General features: G+C 45.0%; 4 protein-coding genes across 4 annotated transcripts; 2 read left to right on the top strand and 2 right to left on the bottom strand.

Moving 5' to 3' along the window:
* Positions 1-2,023: 2,023 nt before the first annotated feature.
* On the bottom strand, positions 2,024-2,545 carry LOC139763601 (histone H2A). The gene has a single exon (XM_071689810.1). It carries the CDS (start codon positions 2,461-2,463, stop codon positions 2,092-2,094), a length of 372 nt encoding a protein of 123 aa, XP_071545911.1. The 5' UTR covers positions 2,464-2,545; the 3' UTR covers positions 2,024-2,091.
* Positions 2,546-2,695: 150 nt separating this feature from the next.
* On the top strand, positions 2,696-3,180 carry LOC139763602 (histone H2B). Its single transcript, XM_071689811.1, has one exon. The coding sequence runs from the start codon at positions 2,758-2,760 to the stop codon at positions 3,127-3,129; it is 372 nt and encodes a 123-aa protein (XP_071545912.1). The 5' UTR covers positions 2,696-2,757; the 3' UTR covers positions 3,130-3,180.
* Positions 3,181-3,554: 374 nt separating this feature from the next.
* On the bottom strand, positions 3,555-4,262 carry LOC139763603 (histone H3-like). The gene has a single exon (XM_071689812.1). It carries the CDS (start codon positions 4,210-4,212, stop codon positions 3,607-3,609), a length of 606 nt encoding a protein of 201 aa, XP_071545913.1. The 5' UTR covers positions 4,213-4,262; the 3' UTR covers positions 3,555-3,606.
* Positions 4,263-8,520: 4,258 nt separating this feature from the next.
* LOC139763725 (histone H4) lies at positions 8,521-8,990 on the top strand. The gene has a single exon (XM_071690048.1). It carries the CDS (start codon positions 8,594-8,596, stop codon positions 8,903-8,905), a length of 312 nt encoding a protein of 103 aa, XP_071546149.1. The 5' UTR covers positions 8,521-8,593; the 3' UTR covers positions 8,906-8,990.
* The last annotated feature ends 7,368 nt before the right edge of the window (positions 8,991-16,358 follow it).

Below are 16,358 nucleotides of genomic sequence, written 5' to 3' on the forward strand. Positions count from 1 at the left end.
GAGGAGAGCAAAGACATGTGAAAGGCTAAGTATGTGGTAAAATGGTAGGTGCTTGGTGGTGGATTAATGGTTGGGTAGCAGCAGGCAGGCAGGCAGGCTTGGAAAAGCGTAGGTAGGAGAGAGGGAGGAACCCGTTCAATGGCATTGATTTGCAGAGTGCATATTTGTTTGTCAGAGAGAAATTAAGGGAATTTTCTATTGCATTTGGACATGCCTTGAGGCAGAGGAGAGCAAAGACATGTGAAAGGCTAAGTATGTGGTAAAATGGTAGGTGCTTGGTGGTGGATTAATGGTTGGGTAGCAGCAGGCAGGCAGGCAGGCTTGGAAAAGCGTAGGTAGGAGAGAGGGAGGAACCCGTTCAATGGCATTGATTTGCAGAGTGCATATTTGTTTGTCAGAGAGAAATTAAGGGAATTTTCTATTGCATTTGGACATGCCTTGAGGCAGAGGAGAGCAAAGACATGTGAAAGGCTAAGTATGTGGTAAAATGGTAGGTGCTTGGTGGTGGATTAATGGTTGGGTAGCAGCAGGCAGGCAGGCAGGCTTGGAAAAGCGTAGGTAGGAGAGAGGGAGGAACCCGTTCAATGGCATTGATTTGCAGAGTGCATATTTGTTTGTCAGAGAGAAATTAAGGGAATTTTCTATTGCATTTGGACATGCCTTGAGGCAGAGGAGAGCAAAGACATGTGAAAGGCTAAGTATGTGGTAAAATGGTAGGTGCTTGGTGGTGGATTAATGGTTGGGTAGCAGCAGGCAGGCAGGCAGGCTTGGAAAAGCGTAGGTAGGAGAGAGGGAGGAACCCGTTCAATGGCATTGATTTGCAGAGTGCATATTTGTTTGTCAGAGAGAAATTAAGGGAATTTTCTATTGCATTTGGACATGCCTTGAGGCAGAGGAGAGCAAAGACATGTGAAAGGCTAAGTATGTGGTAAAATGGTAGGTGCTTGGTGGTGGATTAATGGTTGGGTAGCAGCAGGCAGGCAGGCAGGCTTGGAAAAGCGTAGGTAGGAGAGAGGGAGGAACCCGTTCAATGGCATTGATTTGCAGAGTGCATATTTGTTTGTCAGAGAGAAATTAAGGGAATTTTCTATTGCATTTGGACATGCCTTGAGGCAGAGGAGAGCAAAGACATGTGAAAGGCTAAGTATGTGGTAAAATGGTAGGTGCTTGGTGGTGGATTAATGGTTGGGTAGCAGCAGGCAGGCAGGCAGGCTTGGAAAAGCGTAGGTAGGAGAGAGGGAGGAACCCGTTCAATGGCATTGATTTGCAGAGTGCATATTTGTTTGTCAGAGAGAAATTAAGGGAATTTTCTATTGCATTTGGACATGCCTTGAGGCAGAGGAGAGCAAAGACATGTGAAAGGCTAAGTATGTGGTAAAATGGTAGGTGCTTGGTGGTGGATTAATGGTTGGGTAGCAGCAGGCAGGCAGGCAGGCTTGGAAAAGCGTAGGTAGGAGAGAGGGAGGGAGGAACCCGTTCAATCCCATCTTTTTCGAGACTGGAGGTTTGAAAAAGGGGTTTAACGGGTCTGGGTACCTATATATATAATGAAATACTTGCTTGCCATTGGCTGATAGTTATCTGCCAATGAGGAGGCTTTATTTTATACACTATGGTTAGTGATAAGGTTGTAATTCTCCTGTATCGTTGTGGAAAATTATCCGTAAGGATGTAATGTAGTGTATCTCTTGTTTGGCCCCTCCCTCCCTCCGACCAACCAACCGTCTGCCTGCTTCTTGGTTTTCTTTTATGATCGATTTGGATTTGGGGGTAGCTTAAATAAATGGATGGAATAGAGCGTGCAGGGCTTTTCATTCTATTTTACGATGTCTGTAGATGGAAAATTATCTATTATCTTATGCTTATAAAAATAAATGAATTCATATATATATGTGTGTGTCTATTTTTTTATAAAGTATACGCTTGTGAATGAGGGAGTGAAAAGAAATAGAAAGATTAATAACGTTAGTAAGCATAGAGTTAGTTATGAGTGAGTATGTCTTGCTTGATATCCCTTTAAGAATTTATTTGTGGCTCCAAGAGGAGCCTGATTTTTTTGGTTCATCATCATGATTATATCATCTTGATCATCTACTTCTTTTCCGTCTTCTTGGGAAGGAGGACAGCCTGAATGTTAGGCAGGACACCTCCCTGGGCAATGGTGACACCAGAGAGAAGCTTGTTGAGTTCCTCGTCATTACGGATGGCCAGCTGCAAGTGACGAGGGATGATACGAGTCTTCTTGTTGTCACGGGCAGCGTTACCGGCTAACTCTAGTACTTCAGCGGCCAGGTACTCCATGACAGCTGCCAGGTAGACTGGGGCACCAGCACCGACACGTTCGGCGTAGTTTCCCTTGCGCAGAAGGCGGTGGATTCTACCTACGGGAAACTGGAGTCCCGCTCGACTGGAGCGACTCTTGGACTTGCCCTTGACTTTGCCTCCCTTGCCTCGTCCTGACATGGTGGTGCTAGTAATACGGCTACTGCTGCTGCTGCTGAGAGAGAGTTCTCTACTCGAGAGAGAGAGAAAATGAATGCGTAGCAATTTGGTGCGAGCATCGCTTATATACCCCCGCTCAGGATCAAGCGAGGCGGCGGCCGACGCCAAACAACCAATGAGCGCGCTCGGCCTGGGCGAGGAGCAAAAGCTGAGTAACCTGTGGCATATATAAGGCCAAGCTCGGGAGTGGCTTCTCATTCTAGCCGCGATCATCGCCGCCACGTAACCTCCCCACTCACTACCGTCGCCGTCGTTATGCCTCCCAAAGCATCAGGAAAGGCTGCCAAGAAGGCTGGAAAAGCTCAGAAAGCCATCGCTAAGGGCGATAAGAAGAAGAAGCGCAGGAGGAAGGAGAGCTACAGTATCTACATCTACAAGGTTCTCAAACAGGTTCACCCGGACACCGGTATCTCTTCCAAGGCCATGTCCATTATGAACTCTTTCGTGAACGACATTTTTGAACGTATCGCTGCTGAGGCTTCCCGCCTTGCCCACTACAACAAACGCTCCACCATCACCAGTCGGGAGATCCAGACTGCTGTTCGACTTCTTTTACCTGGTGAACTGGCCAAGCACGCCGTGTCCGAGGGTACAAAAGCTGTTACCAAGTACACCTCTTCTAAGTAAGAAGTTGTTCCTACTTCTTCCTCCCCTAAACTCGGCTCCATTGGAGCCACACATTATTACAAAAGAGATCATTGTTGGACCAAATGATGATGATGATACTACTATTTATAATGAATAATTAGAAAAGTGATATCAACGACATCACGATTCAATTGTTAAGACACTTACTTAACCCGTTTTATATATATTTTTCTATTGTAGGTTAGCCTGGAAGGAAATAAAAGTAAAAAAAAAAAAAAAAAAACACAGGACCCTACCTAACTAAATTTCGCTTGTTTGCATTAATTACCGGTAGCTAGCTTTTAAATGAAAAGTAGCAGTACCTACCTACTAGTTATCACGAATACAATTACTATTAGTTGTTCTTATTAGGTAGAGAGAGAGGTTGGTTGTCATGATCAAAAATTCTTTTGCAAGTTAGATTTTGGCCCTAAGAAGGGCCTAGTTTTTCCAATGAGGAAGACCTACAAGAGTGGCTTAGGCGCGTTCTCCTCGAATACGACGTGCCAGCTGGATGTCTTTGGGCATGATGGTGACACGCTTGGCGTGAATGGCGCACAAGTTGGTATCTTCAAAGAGACCCACCAGGTATGCTTCAGAGGCTTCCTGAAGGGCCATGACGGCAGACGACTGGAAACGTAGATCTGTCTTGAAGTCTTGTGCAATCTCTCGCACAAGACGCTGGAAGGGTAGCTTTCTGATGAGTAACTCGGTGCTTTTCTGGTAACGTCGGATTTCACGCAGAGCCACAGTTCCAGGCCTATAACGGTGAGGCTTCTTAACACCACCGGTAGCAGGAGCAGATTTACGAGCTGCCTTAGTGGCCAGCTGTTTGCGAGGGGCCTTGCCTCCTGTAGACTTGCGAGCAGTCTGCTTGGTTCGAGCCATTTCTGGAGCAGTCACTACAGTAGTTGTAGTACGTATGAGCGAGTAGTGTTCGAGGAGCGAATGAATGAATGAATGATGATAGAAAAGTCCCTTCCGAGGAGGGGCGGGAAAGGAGAGGGGGGAAAGAGCAAGAAATTGTAAGAGGAAGTGAATTTTAGCGGGAGGAAAAGGGCCAGGGCTCAACCCAGCTTGCATTGGAAGAAATGTGGTGATGAGAGCGGAGGCCAAGGTTTTTTTTTTTTTTTTTTTTTTTTTTTTTTTTTTTTTAGGAGATGGATCAGATGTCTGACTGATGGCCACTGATGTTACCAAGACGTTCCCAGCCTTTTTTTTTTTTTTTTTCTTTTTTTTTAAATTCGAGGAGATGGATCAAATTTCTGACTGATGGCCACTGATGTTACCAAGACTCTTCCTCCATGGACTTAGCAGTAAGATCTATAGAGGTTTTTAGTTCGTTAATATATTGGCACTGGATGTTGTTCAGGTTGTATATTGAACATGTTACCTGGGTGGTCTATTCCCAGGAGATTGTTGAAGTAATCAATCCAGTGCGTGTGATGAATTTGAAATCGCTCTACTTGTCTTTCAAACAGTTCCCTCCAGTAGATGTTTAGAGGAGGGATTCGTGCTCTCTCGTGAAGTACTGTGTTCCTGACGAACTCGTGCCATTTGATGTTAAAAATCCAACGTAGAGCTTTGTTCTGGATGACTTGGAGTGCACGGATGTTGGATTTGGCTCCGAGTTCGAGAGCTGATGGGGCGTATGTGATAAGAGGTCGTATTAATGCCTTGTAGAGGTGCAATTTGGTTTTGAATTGCGCCTCTCTGAATCTATACAATTTCGCGAGCTCCGCTCTCGCGATAGCCGCCCTGGATTGTAGATGGTGGTTCATTCTCAGGTGTACATCATAGTTTAGGCCCAGGACAATGTTGGTGTTTGAGATAGGAATGGGCGCCTGACGGTGTATTTGGGAGTGTAGGTAGACATTAGTTATGTTGTATCTCTGACGTACATTAAAGTAGGATATGTTGGATTTTGCAGGATTTGTTTTAATCCTCCATTTTAACTCCCAGAGCGATACGTGGTCAATTTCCTGTTGGGCTCTATTGATTAAGTGAGTGAGGATTCTGGCTCTGATTAGCTGTGTGACATCATCTGCATACTGGAGAGTGATGGAGTCCGGGTGTATCGGATTGGGAAGATCATTTGAATAGAGTGTGTAGAGAGTGGGGGCCAGCACGGAGCCTTGGGGTACACCGGCATTAAGGAAGAAGTAGTTTGAGTAAGTGTTTCTGTATTTGATTCGGGTTTTTCTGTTGCTAAGATAGTTAGAGAGAAGCTTAATGGTGGGGCGTGGGAGTTGGAATTGGGTGCTTAGTTTGTACCTCAATCCATCGTGCCACACGGTGTCAAAGGCTTTTTCAACATCTTTTGTGAATAGTGCGGTCATTTTGCGTGGCCGCGTGTTGTTTCTTATGTAGTTCGTAATGATGTTGAGTTCATCTTGTGTGGAGCGATGTTGGTGAAAGCCAAACTGTTTGTGTGAGAGTAGGTTGTTGTTTGTGAGGTGTTGTCTAAGTCTGTTGTTTATAATTCTTTCAAATGTCTTCCCAATGGACTCCAGTAGGCTGATGGGTCTGTAGTTCATGGGGTCTCTGTTGGTTTTGTTGGGTTTGGGAATCATTATGGTTGTTGCTGTTTTGAAAGCCGCGGGAAAATAGCCAGAGGCTAGTGCCGCGTTGAAGAGGGAGGTGATGGCTCTAATTGTGTTGTTGGGGAGTTGTGTGAGTAGTTGGTAACCAATACCTGAGTTACCTGGGGCTACTTTGGGTGATTTGAGAAGGAGGAATTTGACCTCGATCGATCTTATGGGAGTTGTGAGTAGGTGGTCGTGTGAAAGCGATTGGAGATGTATGATCTGTTCTGGGTAGAAGTGAGTGGGTCTGTTTTGTATGTGTTGTGTGACAATTTGAGTGTTTTCGTACGCCAAAGGGTGAGGTGGGTGCGGGTGAAAGATACCTTCCCAGTGTTTTTGAAAAATGTTGGCAATGTCTTGTGGGTTATGGTGTAGGGTGTTGTTGTCTTTTAGCCCATCGAAGTTTGTTATCGGTGCTCCTTTGAGTTTTCGGATTCTGTTCCAAAATTCTCGAGGAGATTTGATACGGTGTAGTTCTGTTGTGGTGATAAGAGATTTCCAGTGTCTGTTGTGGTCTTCTAGAAGGCTGTTGAGTGTGTGGTTTCGTAGGGGAGCGAATGAATGAATGAATGAATGATGATAGAAAAGTCCCTTCCGAGGAGGGGCGGGAAAGGAGAGGGGGGAAAGAGCAAGAAATTGTAAGAGGAAGTGAATTTTAGCGGGAGGAAAAGGGCCAGGGCTCAACCCAGCTTGCATTGGAAGAAATGTGGTGATGAGAGCGGAGGCCAAGGTTTTTTTTTTTTTTTTTTTTTTTTTTTTTTTTTTTTTTTAGGAGATGGATCAGATGTCTGACTGATGGCCACTGATGATACCAAGACGTTCCCAGCCTTTTTTTTTTCTTTTTTTTTTTTTCAAAATCGAGGAGATGGATCAAATTTCTGACTGATGGCCACTGATGTTACCAAGACTCTTCCTCCATGGACTTAGCAGTAAGATCTATAGAGTTTTTTAGTTCGTTAATATATTGGCACTGGATGTTGTTCAGGTTGTATATTGAACATGTTACCTGGGTGGTCTATTCCCAGGAGATTGTTGAAGTAATCAATCCAGTGCGTGTGATGAATTTGAAATCGCTCTACTTGTCTTTCAAACAGTTCCCTCCAGTAGATGTTTAGAGGAGGGATTCGTGCTCTCTCGTGAAGTACTGTGTTCCTGACGAACTCGTGCCATTTGATGTTAAAAATCCAACGTAGAGCTTTGTTCTGGATGACTTGGAGTGCACGGATGTTGGATTTGGCTCCGAGTTCGAGAGCTGATGGGGCGTATGTGATAAGAGGTCGTATTAATGCCTTGTAGAGGTGCAATTTGGTTTTGAATTGCGCCTCTCTGAATCTATACAATTTCGCGAGCTCCGCTCTCGCGATAGCCGCCCTGGATTGTAGATGGTGGTTCATTCTCAGGTGTACATCATAGTTTAGGCCCAGGACAATGTTGGTGTTTGAGATAGGAATGGGCGCCTGACGGTGTATTTGGGAGTGTAGGTAGACATTAGTTATGTTGTATCTCTGACGTACATTAAAGTAGGATATGTTGGATTTTGCAGGATTTGTTTTAATCCTCCATTTTAACTCCCAGAGCGATACGTGGTCAATTTCCTGTTGGGCTCTATTGATTAAGTGAGTGAGGATTCTGGCTCTGATTAGCTGTGTGACATCATCTGCATACTGGAGAGTGATGGAGTCCGGGTGTATCGGATTGGGAAGATCATTTGAATAGAGTGTGTAGAGAGTGGGGGCCAGCACGGAGCCTTGGGGTACACCGGCATTAAGGAAGAAGTAGTTTGAGTAAGTGTTTCTGTATTTGATTCGGGTTTTTCTGTTGCTAAGATAGTTAGAGAGAAGCTTAATGGTGGGGCGTGGGAGTTGGAATTGGGTGCTTAGTTTGTACCTCAATCCATCGTGCCACACGGTGTCAAAGGCTTTTTCAACATCTTTTGTGAATAGTGCGGTCATTTTGCGTGGCCGCGTGTTGTTTCTTATGTAGTTCGTAATGATGTTGAGTTCATCTTGTGTGGAGCGATGTTGGTGAAAGCCAAACTGTTTGTGTGAGAGTAGGTTGTTGTTTGTGAGGTGTTGTCTAAGTCTGTTGTTTATAATTCTTTCAAATGTCTTCCCAATGGACTCCAGTAGGCTGATGGGTCTGTAGTTCATGGGGTCTCTGTTGGTTTTGTTGGGTTTGGGAATCATTATGGTTGTTGCTGTTTTGAAAGCCGCGGGAAAATAGCCAGAGGCTAGTGCCGCGTTGAAGAGGGAGGTGATGGCTCTAATTGTGTTGTTGGGGAGTTGTGTGAGTAGTTGGTAACCAATACCTGAGTTACCTGGGGCTACTTTGGGTGATTTGAGAAGGAGGAATTTGACCTCGATCGATCTTATGGGAGTTGTGAGTAGGTGGTCGTGTGAAAGCGATTGGAGATGTATGATCTGTTCTGGGTAGAAGTGAGTGGGTCTGTTTTGTATGTGTTGTGTGACAATTTGAGTGTGCGAGTGCGAGCCCGTTTTATGCAGCAGCTAGCTGCAACTTCGTGCCTCCCTATTGGCTGAATGAGAGCCGTAAGCTCCGCCCACTCTTCCTCACTTGATCCGCATGAAGGTTGAAAAGCTATTTTTCACCTTTTTCTATAGGTTTTCTTAGAGGAAGATAAAAATTGATGATATCATAAGATCGAGCTTGATATCTTATCTATGTTGCATAAGAGAAAGAGTAAAAAAAGTGTAATTTTCACAGGAAAAAGACACGAAAATAGGCAGAGAAGGTAGAACTGCTACTATCACGTCCATCCAAGGGGGATATATACGTTGGAGCTGAGTTGGTGTGCATTACATTGGAGAGCGGAGCGGCGAGAAACGTATCAAAGCAGACCGCAGCAGAGGTGAGACAAGATGACTGGTCGCGGCAAGGGAGGCAAGGGGCTCGGAAAGGGAGGCGCCAAGCGTCATCGCAAGGTTCTTCGTGACAACATTCAGGGAATCACAAAGCCTGCCATTCGTCGTCTTGCTCGCCGTGGAGGAGTCAAACGTATCTCTGGCCTGATTTATGAAGAAACCCGTGGTGTACTCAAGGTTTTCTTAGAAAACGTCATCCGTGATGCTGTCACCTACACTGAGCACGCCAAGAGGAAAACAGTCACTGCCATGGATGTGGTTTATGCTCTCAAACGCCAGGGCAGAACTCTATACGGATTTGGCGGTTAAGATTATTCTTCCTCTTGCAAGACCATGCCAATGGCACAAACAGAAATCAATCGGACCTTTTTAAGGTCCACAAATAATCTCAAAAGATATCTTATTAGACAAAAAACATTTATATTCATATTCTCTATAACTTCATACACTTAGGTCATAAAAATTGATGAAATTCTTATAGAACGTTTTGGGTAGCAGACTTCCTAAAGAGTACTTTCATACACTTAGGGCATTAAAAATAATGACATTCTTCTATATCATTTTGGATAGCAAACTTACATAAGGAGCGTTACTCATGCTATATACGAGTGAGGCCAGGGACGGGGAGCCAGCCAGGCTGGACGGGCTGCAACATGTGTCGTGCTGTGGGAAGTGTTACACTCACCCCTGGGTCACGTGTACGTCAGACACATATAACCTTGGGTCACGTGTACGTCAGACACATATAACCTTGGGTCACGTGTACGTCAGACACATATAACCTTGGGTCACGTGTACGTCAGACACATATAACCTTGGGTCACGTGGACGTCAGACACATATAACCTTGGGTCACGTATACGTCGGACACATATAACCTTGGGTCACGTGGACGTCAGACACATATAACCTTGGGTCACGTGTACGTCAGACACATATAACCTTGGGTCACGTGGACGTCGGACACATATAACCTTGGGTCACGTGGACGTCAGACACATATAACCTTGGGTCACATGGACGTCAGACACATATAACCTTGGGTCACGTGGACGTCAGACACATATAACTTTGGGTCACGTGGACGTCAGACACATATAACCTTGGGTCACGTGGACGTCAGACACATATAACTTTGGGTCACGTGGACGTCAGACACATATAACCTTGGGTCACGTGGACGTCAGACACATATAACCTTGGGTCACGTGGACGTCAGACACATATAACCTTGGGTCACGTGGACGTCAGACACATATAACCTTGGGTCACGTGGACGTCAGACACATATAACCTTGGGTCACGTGGACGTCAGACACATATAACCTTGGGTCACGTGGACGTCAGACACATATAACCTTGGGTCACGTGTACGTCAGACACATATAACCTTGGGTCAGGTGTACGTCATACACATATAACCTTGGGTCACGTGTACGTCAGACACATATAACCTTGAGGCAGGTGTACAGCAGACACATATAACCCAGGGTGAGGTCCAGGGCAGACACATAAACCCCTGGGACAGGTCAAGGGCAGACACATATAACCCTGGGTCAGGTCCAGGGCACACACATATAACCCTGGGTCAGGTCCAGGGCACACACATATAACCCAGGGTCAGGACCAGGGAAGACACATATAACCCTGGGTCAGGTCCAGGGCACACACATATAACCCTGGGTCAGGTCCAGGGCACACACATATAACCCTGGGTCAGGTCCAGGGCACACACATATAACCCTGGGTCAGGTCAAGGGCAGACACATATAACCCTGGGTCAGGTCCAGGGCACACACATATAACCCTGGGTCAGGACCAGGGCAGACACATATAACCCTGGGTCAGGTCCAGGGCACACACATATAACCCTGGGTCAGGTCCAGGGCACACACATATAACCCTGGGTCAGGTCAAGGGCAGACACATATAACCCTGGGTCAGGTCCAGGGCACACACATATAACCCTGGGTCAGGACCAGGGAAGACACATATAACCCTGGGTCAGGTCCAGGGTACACACATATAACCCTGGGTCAGGTCCAGGGTACACACATATAACCCTGGGTCAGGTCCAGGGTACACACATATAACCCTGGGTCAGGTCCAGGGTACACACATATAACCCTGGGTCAGGTTCAGGGTACACACATATAACCCTGGGTCAGGACCAGGGTACACACATATAACCCTGGGTCAGGTCCAGGGTACACACATATAACCCTGGGTCAGGTCCAGGGTACACACATATAACCCTGGGTCAGGTTCAGGGTACACACATATAACCCTGGGTCAGGACCAGGGTACACACATATAACCCTGGGTCAGGTCCAGGGCAGACACATATAACCCTGGGTCAGGTCCAGGGCACACACATATAACCCTGGGTCAGGTTCAGGGCACACACATATAACCCTGGGTCAGGTTCAGGGTACACACATATAACCCTGGGTCAGGACCAGGGTACACACATATAACCCTGGGTCAGGTCCAGGGCACACACATATAACCCTGGGTCAGGTCCAGGGCACACACATATAACCCTGGGTCAGGTCCAGGGCACACACATATAACCCTGGGTCAGGACCTGGGCACACACATATATCCCTGGGTCAGGTCCAGGGCACACACATATAACCCTGGGTCAGGACCAGGGAAGACACATATAACCCTGGGTCAGGTCCAGGGCACACACATATAACCCTGGGTCAGGTCCAGGGCACACACATATAACCCTGGGTCAGGACCAGGGAAGACACATATAACCCTGGGTCAGGTCCAGGGCACACACATATAACCCTGGGTCAGGTCCAGGGCACACACATATAACCCTGGGTCAGGACCAGGGCACACACATATATCCCTGGGTCAGGTCCAGGGCAGACACACATAACCCTGGGTCAGGTCCAGGGCACACACATATAACCCTGAGTCAGGTCCAGGGCACACACATATAACCCTGGGTCAGGTCCAGGGTACACACATATAACCCTGGGTCAGGTCCAGGGCACACACATATAACCCTGGGTCAGGTCCAGGGCACACACATATAACCCTGGGTCAGGTCCAGGGCACACACATATAACCCTGGGTCAGGTCCAGGGCAGACACATATAACCCTGGGTCAGGTCCAGGGCACACACATATAACCCTGGGTCAGGTCCAGGGCACACACATATAACCCTGGGTCAGGTCCAGGGCACACACATATAACCCTGGGTCAGGTCCAGGGCACACACATATAACCCTGGGTCAGGTCCAGGGCACACACATATAACCCTGGGTCAGGTCCAGGGCACACACATATAACCCTGGGTCAGGTCCAGGACACACATATAACCCTGGGTCAGGTCCAGGGCAGACACATATAACCCTGGGTCAGGTCCAGGACACACATATAACCCTGGGTCAGGTCCAGGACACACACATATAACCCTGGGTCAGGTTCACGACAGACACATCAGTTAACCATGTCTGTCACACCTGAAACCTAAGTCAACTTTTGATAGTGAAAAAGTGTTTCCACAAAAGTCAAACCCCGAGTGAAGGATTAATATTCTTGAACATACATACAAACAAATGTTCAACTTACAACAATAATTTGCATTCTTCAAAACTGCATATGTTTTGAGTTCATTTGTTATATGTTTGTTGCCTGTATTCCATCAGTTTGTGTACGTTGTTTATATGTCATGAATCTTACGTAGGTCAAGTAAGCCATCAATTATATATATGACGATTGTATCCTTTTAATCTTACTTATATCACATATCCCATCCATTTATATATGTTGGTTCTATCACTTCGTCTTACTCATGTTATGTAACTGGTATGACTTTCTCCTCTCTGCAAGATGGATCTCTCCATATATGCTGGTCATGCACTTTTCCATATATACCTTTACATTTGTCATCTTTACCACAACATCAAGAAGACACTCCTAAGAACTCACCACTTAAAGTTCCTGAGATCTTACAGAGAGGAGAAAGTCTTGCCTGCCTCTCCATTGGAGAAATTTGTAGATGTATACATACACACAAGTAGATGACCTGCTGCTCACCTCTAGGATTACGGCTATTACTAGTGATGTGAAGACTGCCTTCAAGGACAGCAACTCTGCTTCACATTTCTTCAGCACTTTGGTTAGTGAACCTGTATAGCGTAAGCTTAGTGACCAGATATTTTCATTATCATTAGTAGATATCAACAAAGTAAAAGCAAGGCTGGCTAGTAAACATGAAAAGCTCTTTGAAAAGTGATTTTAGCTTATTTGTGAATATGTTTTCCAATGAATCATAAAAGAATTAGAAGTTAGTGTGTGGATTTGGAATGAAAATCTCCATAAAGCATGTTATTATTAACCCAGTGTCCTTAGCACAAAGTTTTGTGAATCTGGAAAAACCATAGAGTGATGACGTGAGCCAGGAAGATCTTTTGTCTTCTAAAGGATGTATATATGCATTATGTAACGAGAAATATGAAACAAACATACCCAAAATGTTTGTGAGATATTTGAAAAGATGGAAATCTAATAAGAGATCCATATAATTACAACAGAAAAATCCAACAGAATTGTATTATTGGATTGGTTTTGCGTGTGAAATAAAACTTGAAGAAAATTCCAGTGATGCAGAAACATGCGAAAAGCTTAACAAAGACCCAATCGATATATCTAACAAACAAACAAACACACACACACACACACACACACACACACACACACACACACACACACACACACACATACACACACACACACACACACACACATACACACAAACACACACACACACACACACACACACACACACACACACACACACACACACACACACACATACACACAAACACACACACACACACACACACACACACACACACACACACACACATACACACAAACACACACACACACACACACACACAAACAAACACACATGTATATATATATATATATATATATATATATATATATATATATATATATATATATATATATATATATATATATATATATATATATATATATATATATATATATATATGTGTGTGTGTTTGTGTGTGTGTGTGTGTGTATTATTTTGCTTTGTCGCTGTCTCCCGCGTTTGCGAGGTAGCGCAAGGAAACATTCGAAAGAAATGGCCCAACTCACCCCATACACATGTATATACATACACGTCTACACACGCAAATATACATACCCATGCATCTCAGTGTACACATATATATATATATATATATATATATATATGTATATATATACACACAGACACATACATATATACACATGGGCATGATTCACACTGTCTGCCTTTATTCATTCCCATCGCCACCTTGCCACACATGGAATAACATCCCCCTCCCCCCTCATGTGTGCGAGGAAGCGCTAGAAAAAGACAACAAAGGCCCCATTCGTTCACACTCAGTCTCTAGCTGTCATGCAATAATGCCCGAAACTACAGCTCCCTTTCCACATCCAGGCACTACACAACTTTCCATGGTTTACCCCAGACGCTTCACATGCCCTGATTCAATACATTGACAGCACGTTGACCCCGGTATACCACATCGATCCAATTCACTCTATTCCTTGCACGCCTTTCACCCTCCTGAATGTTCAGGCCCCGATCACACAAAATCTTTTTCACTCTATCTTTCCACCTCCAATTTGGTCTCCCACTTCTCCTCGTTCCCTACACATCCAACACATGTATCCTCTTGGTCAATCTTTCCTCACTCATTCTCTCCATGTGCCCAAACCATTTCAAAACACCCTCTTCTGCTCTCTCAACCACGCTCTTTTCATTTCCACATATCTCTCTTACCCTTACATTATTTACTCGATCAAACCACCTCACACCACATATTGTCCTCAAACATCTCATTTCCAGCATATCCACCCTCCTCCGCACAACTGTATCCATAGCCCACGCCTCGCAACCATACAACATTGTTGGAACCACTATTCCTACAAACATACCCATTTTTGCTTTCCGAGATAATGTTCTCGACTTCCACACATTCTTCAACGCTCCCAGGATTTTCGCCCCCCCAACCACCCTATGATTCACTTCTGTTTCTATGATTCCATCCGCTGCCAGATCCACTCCCAGATATCTCAAACACTTCACTTCCTCCAGTTTTTCTCCATTCAAACTTACCTCCCAATTGACTCGACCCTCAACCCTACTGTACCTAATAACCTTGCTCTTATTCACATTTACTCTTAACTTTCTTCTTTCACACACTTTACCAAACTCAGTCACCAGCTTCTGCAGTTTCTCACATGAATCAGCCACCAGCGCTGTATCATCAGCGAACAACTGACTCACTTCCCAAGCTCTTTCATCCCCAACAGACCTCATACTTGCCCCTTATCCAAAACTCTTGCATTCACCTCCCTAACAACCCCATCCATAAACAAATTAAACAACCGTGGAGACATCACACACCCCTGCCGCAAACCTACATTCACTGAGAACCAATCACTTTCCTCTCTTCCTACACGTACACATGCCTTACATCCTCGATAAAAACTTTTCACTGCTTCTAACAACTTGCCTCCCACACCACATATTCTTAGTACCTTCCACAGAGCATCTCTATCAACTCTATCATATGCCTTCTCCAGATCCATATATGCTATATACAAATCCATTTGCTTTCCTAAGTATTTCTCACATACATTCTTCAAAGCAAACACCTGATCCGCACATCCTCTACCACTTCTGAAACCACATTGCTCTTCCACAATTTAATGCTCTGTACATGCCTTCACCCTCTCAATCAATACCCTCCCATATAATTTACCAGGAATACTCAACAAACTTATACCTCTGTAATTTGAGCATTCACTCTTATCCCTTTGCCTTTGTACAATAGCGCTATGGAAGCATTCCGCCAATCCTCAGGCACCTCACCATGAGTCATACATACATTAAATAACCTTACCAACCAGTCAACAATACAGTCGCCCCCTTTTATAATAAATTCCACTGCAATACCATCCAAACCCGCTGCCTTGCCGGCTTTCATCTTCCGCAAAGCTTTTACTACCTCTTCTCTATTTACCAAATCATTTTCCCTAACCCTCTCACTTTGCAAACCACCTCGACCAAAACACCCTATATCTGCCACTCTCTCATCAAACACATTCAACAAACCTTCAAAATGCTCACTCCATCTCCTCACATCACCACTGCTTGTTATCGCCTCCTCATTAGCCCCCTTAACTGAAGTTCCCATTTGCTCCCTTGTCTTAGGCAATTCATTTACCTCCTTCCAAAACATATTTTTATTCTCCCTAAAATTTAATGATACTCTCTCACCCCAACTCTCATCTGCCCTCTTTTTCACCTCTTGCACCTTTCTCTTGACCTCCTGCCTCTTTCTTTTATAACTCTCCCACTCATTTGCATTTTTTCGCTGCAAAAATCGTCCAAATGCCTCTCTCGTCTCTTTCACTAATAATCTTACTTCTTCATCCCACCACTCACTACCCTTTCTAATCAACCCACCTCCCACGCTTCTCATACCACAAGCATCTTTTGCACAAGCCATCACTGCATCCCTAAATACATCCCATTCCTCCCCCACTCCCCTTACCTCCTTTGTTCTCACCTTTTTCCATTCTGTACTCAGTCCCTCCTGGTACTTCCTCAAACGAGTCTCCTTCCCAAGCTCGCTTAATCTCACCACTCTCTTCACCCCAACATTCTCTCTTCTTTTCCGAAAACCCCTACAAATCTTCACCTTCGCCTCC

This window comes from Panulirus ornatus, chromosome 47 (assembly GCF_036320965.1).
Source record: "Panulirus ornatus isolate Po-2019 chromosome 47, ASM3632096v1, whole genome shotgun sequence".
NCBI classification, from domain to species: Eukaryota; Metazoa; Arthropoda; class Malacostraca; order Decapoda; family Palinuridae; genus Panulirus; species Panulirus ornatus.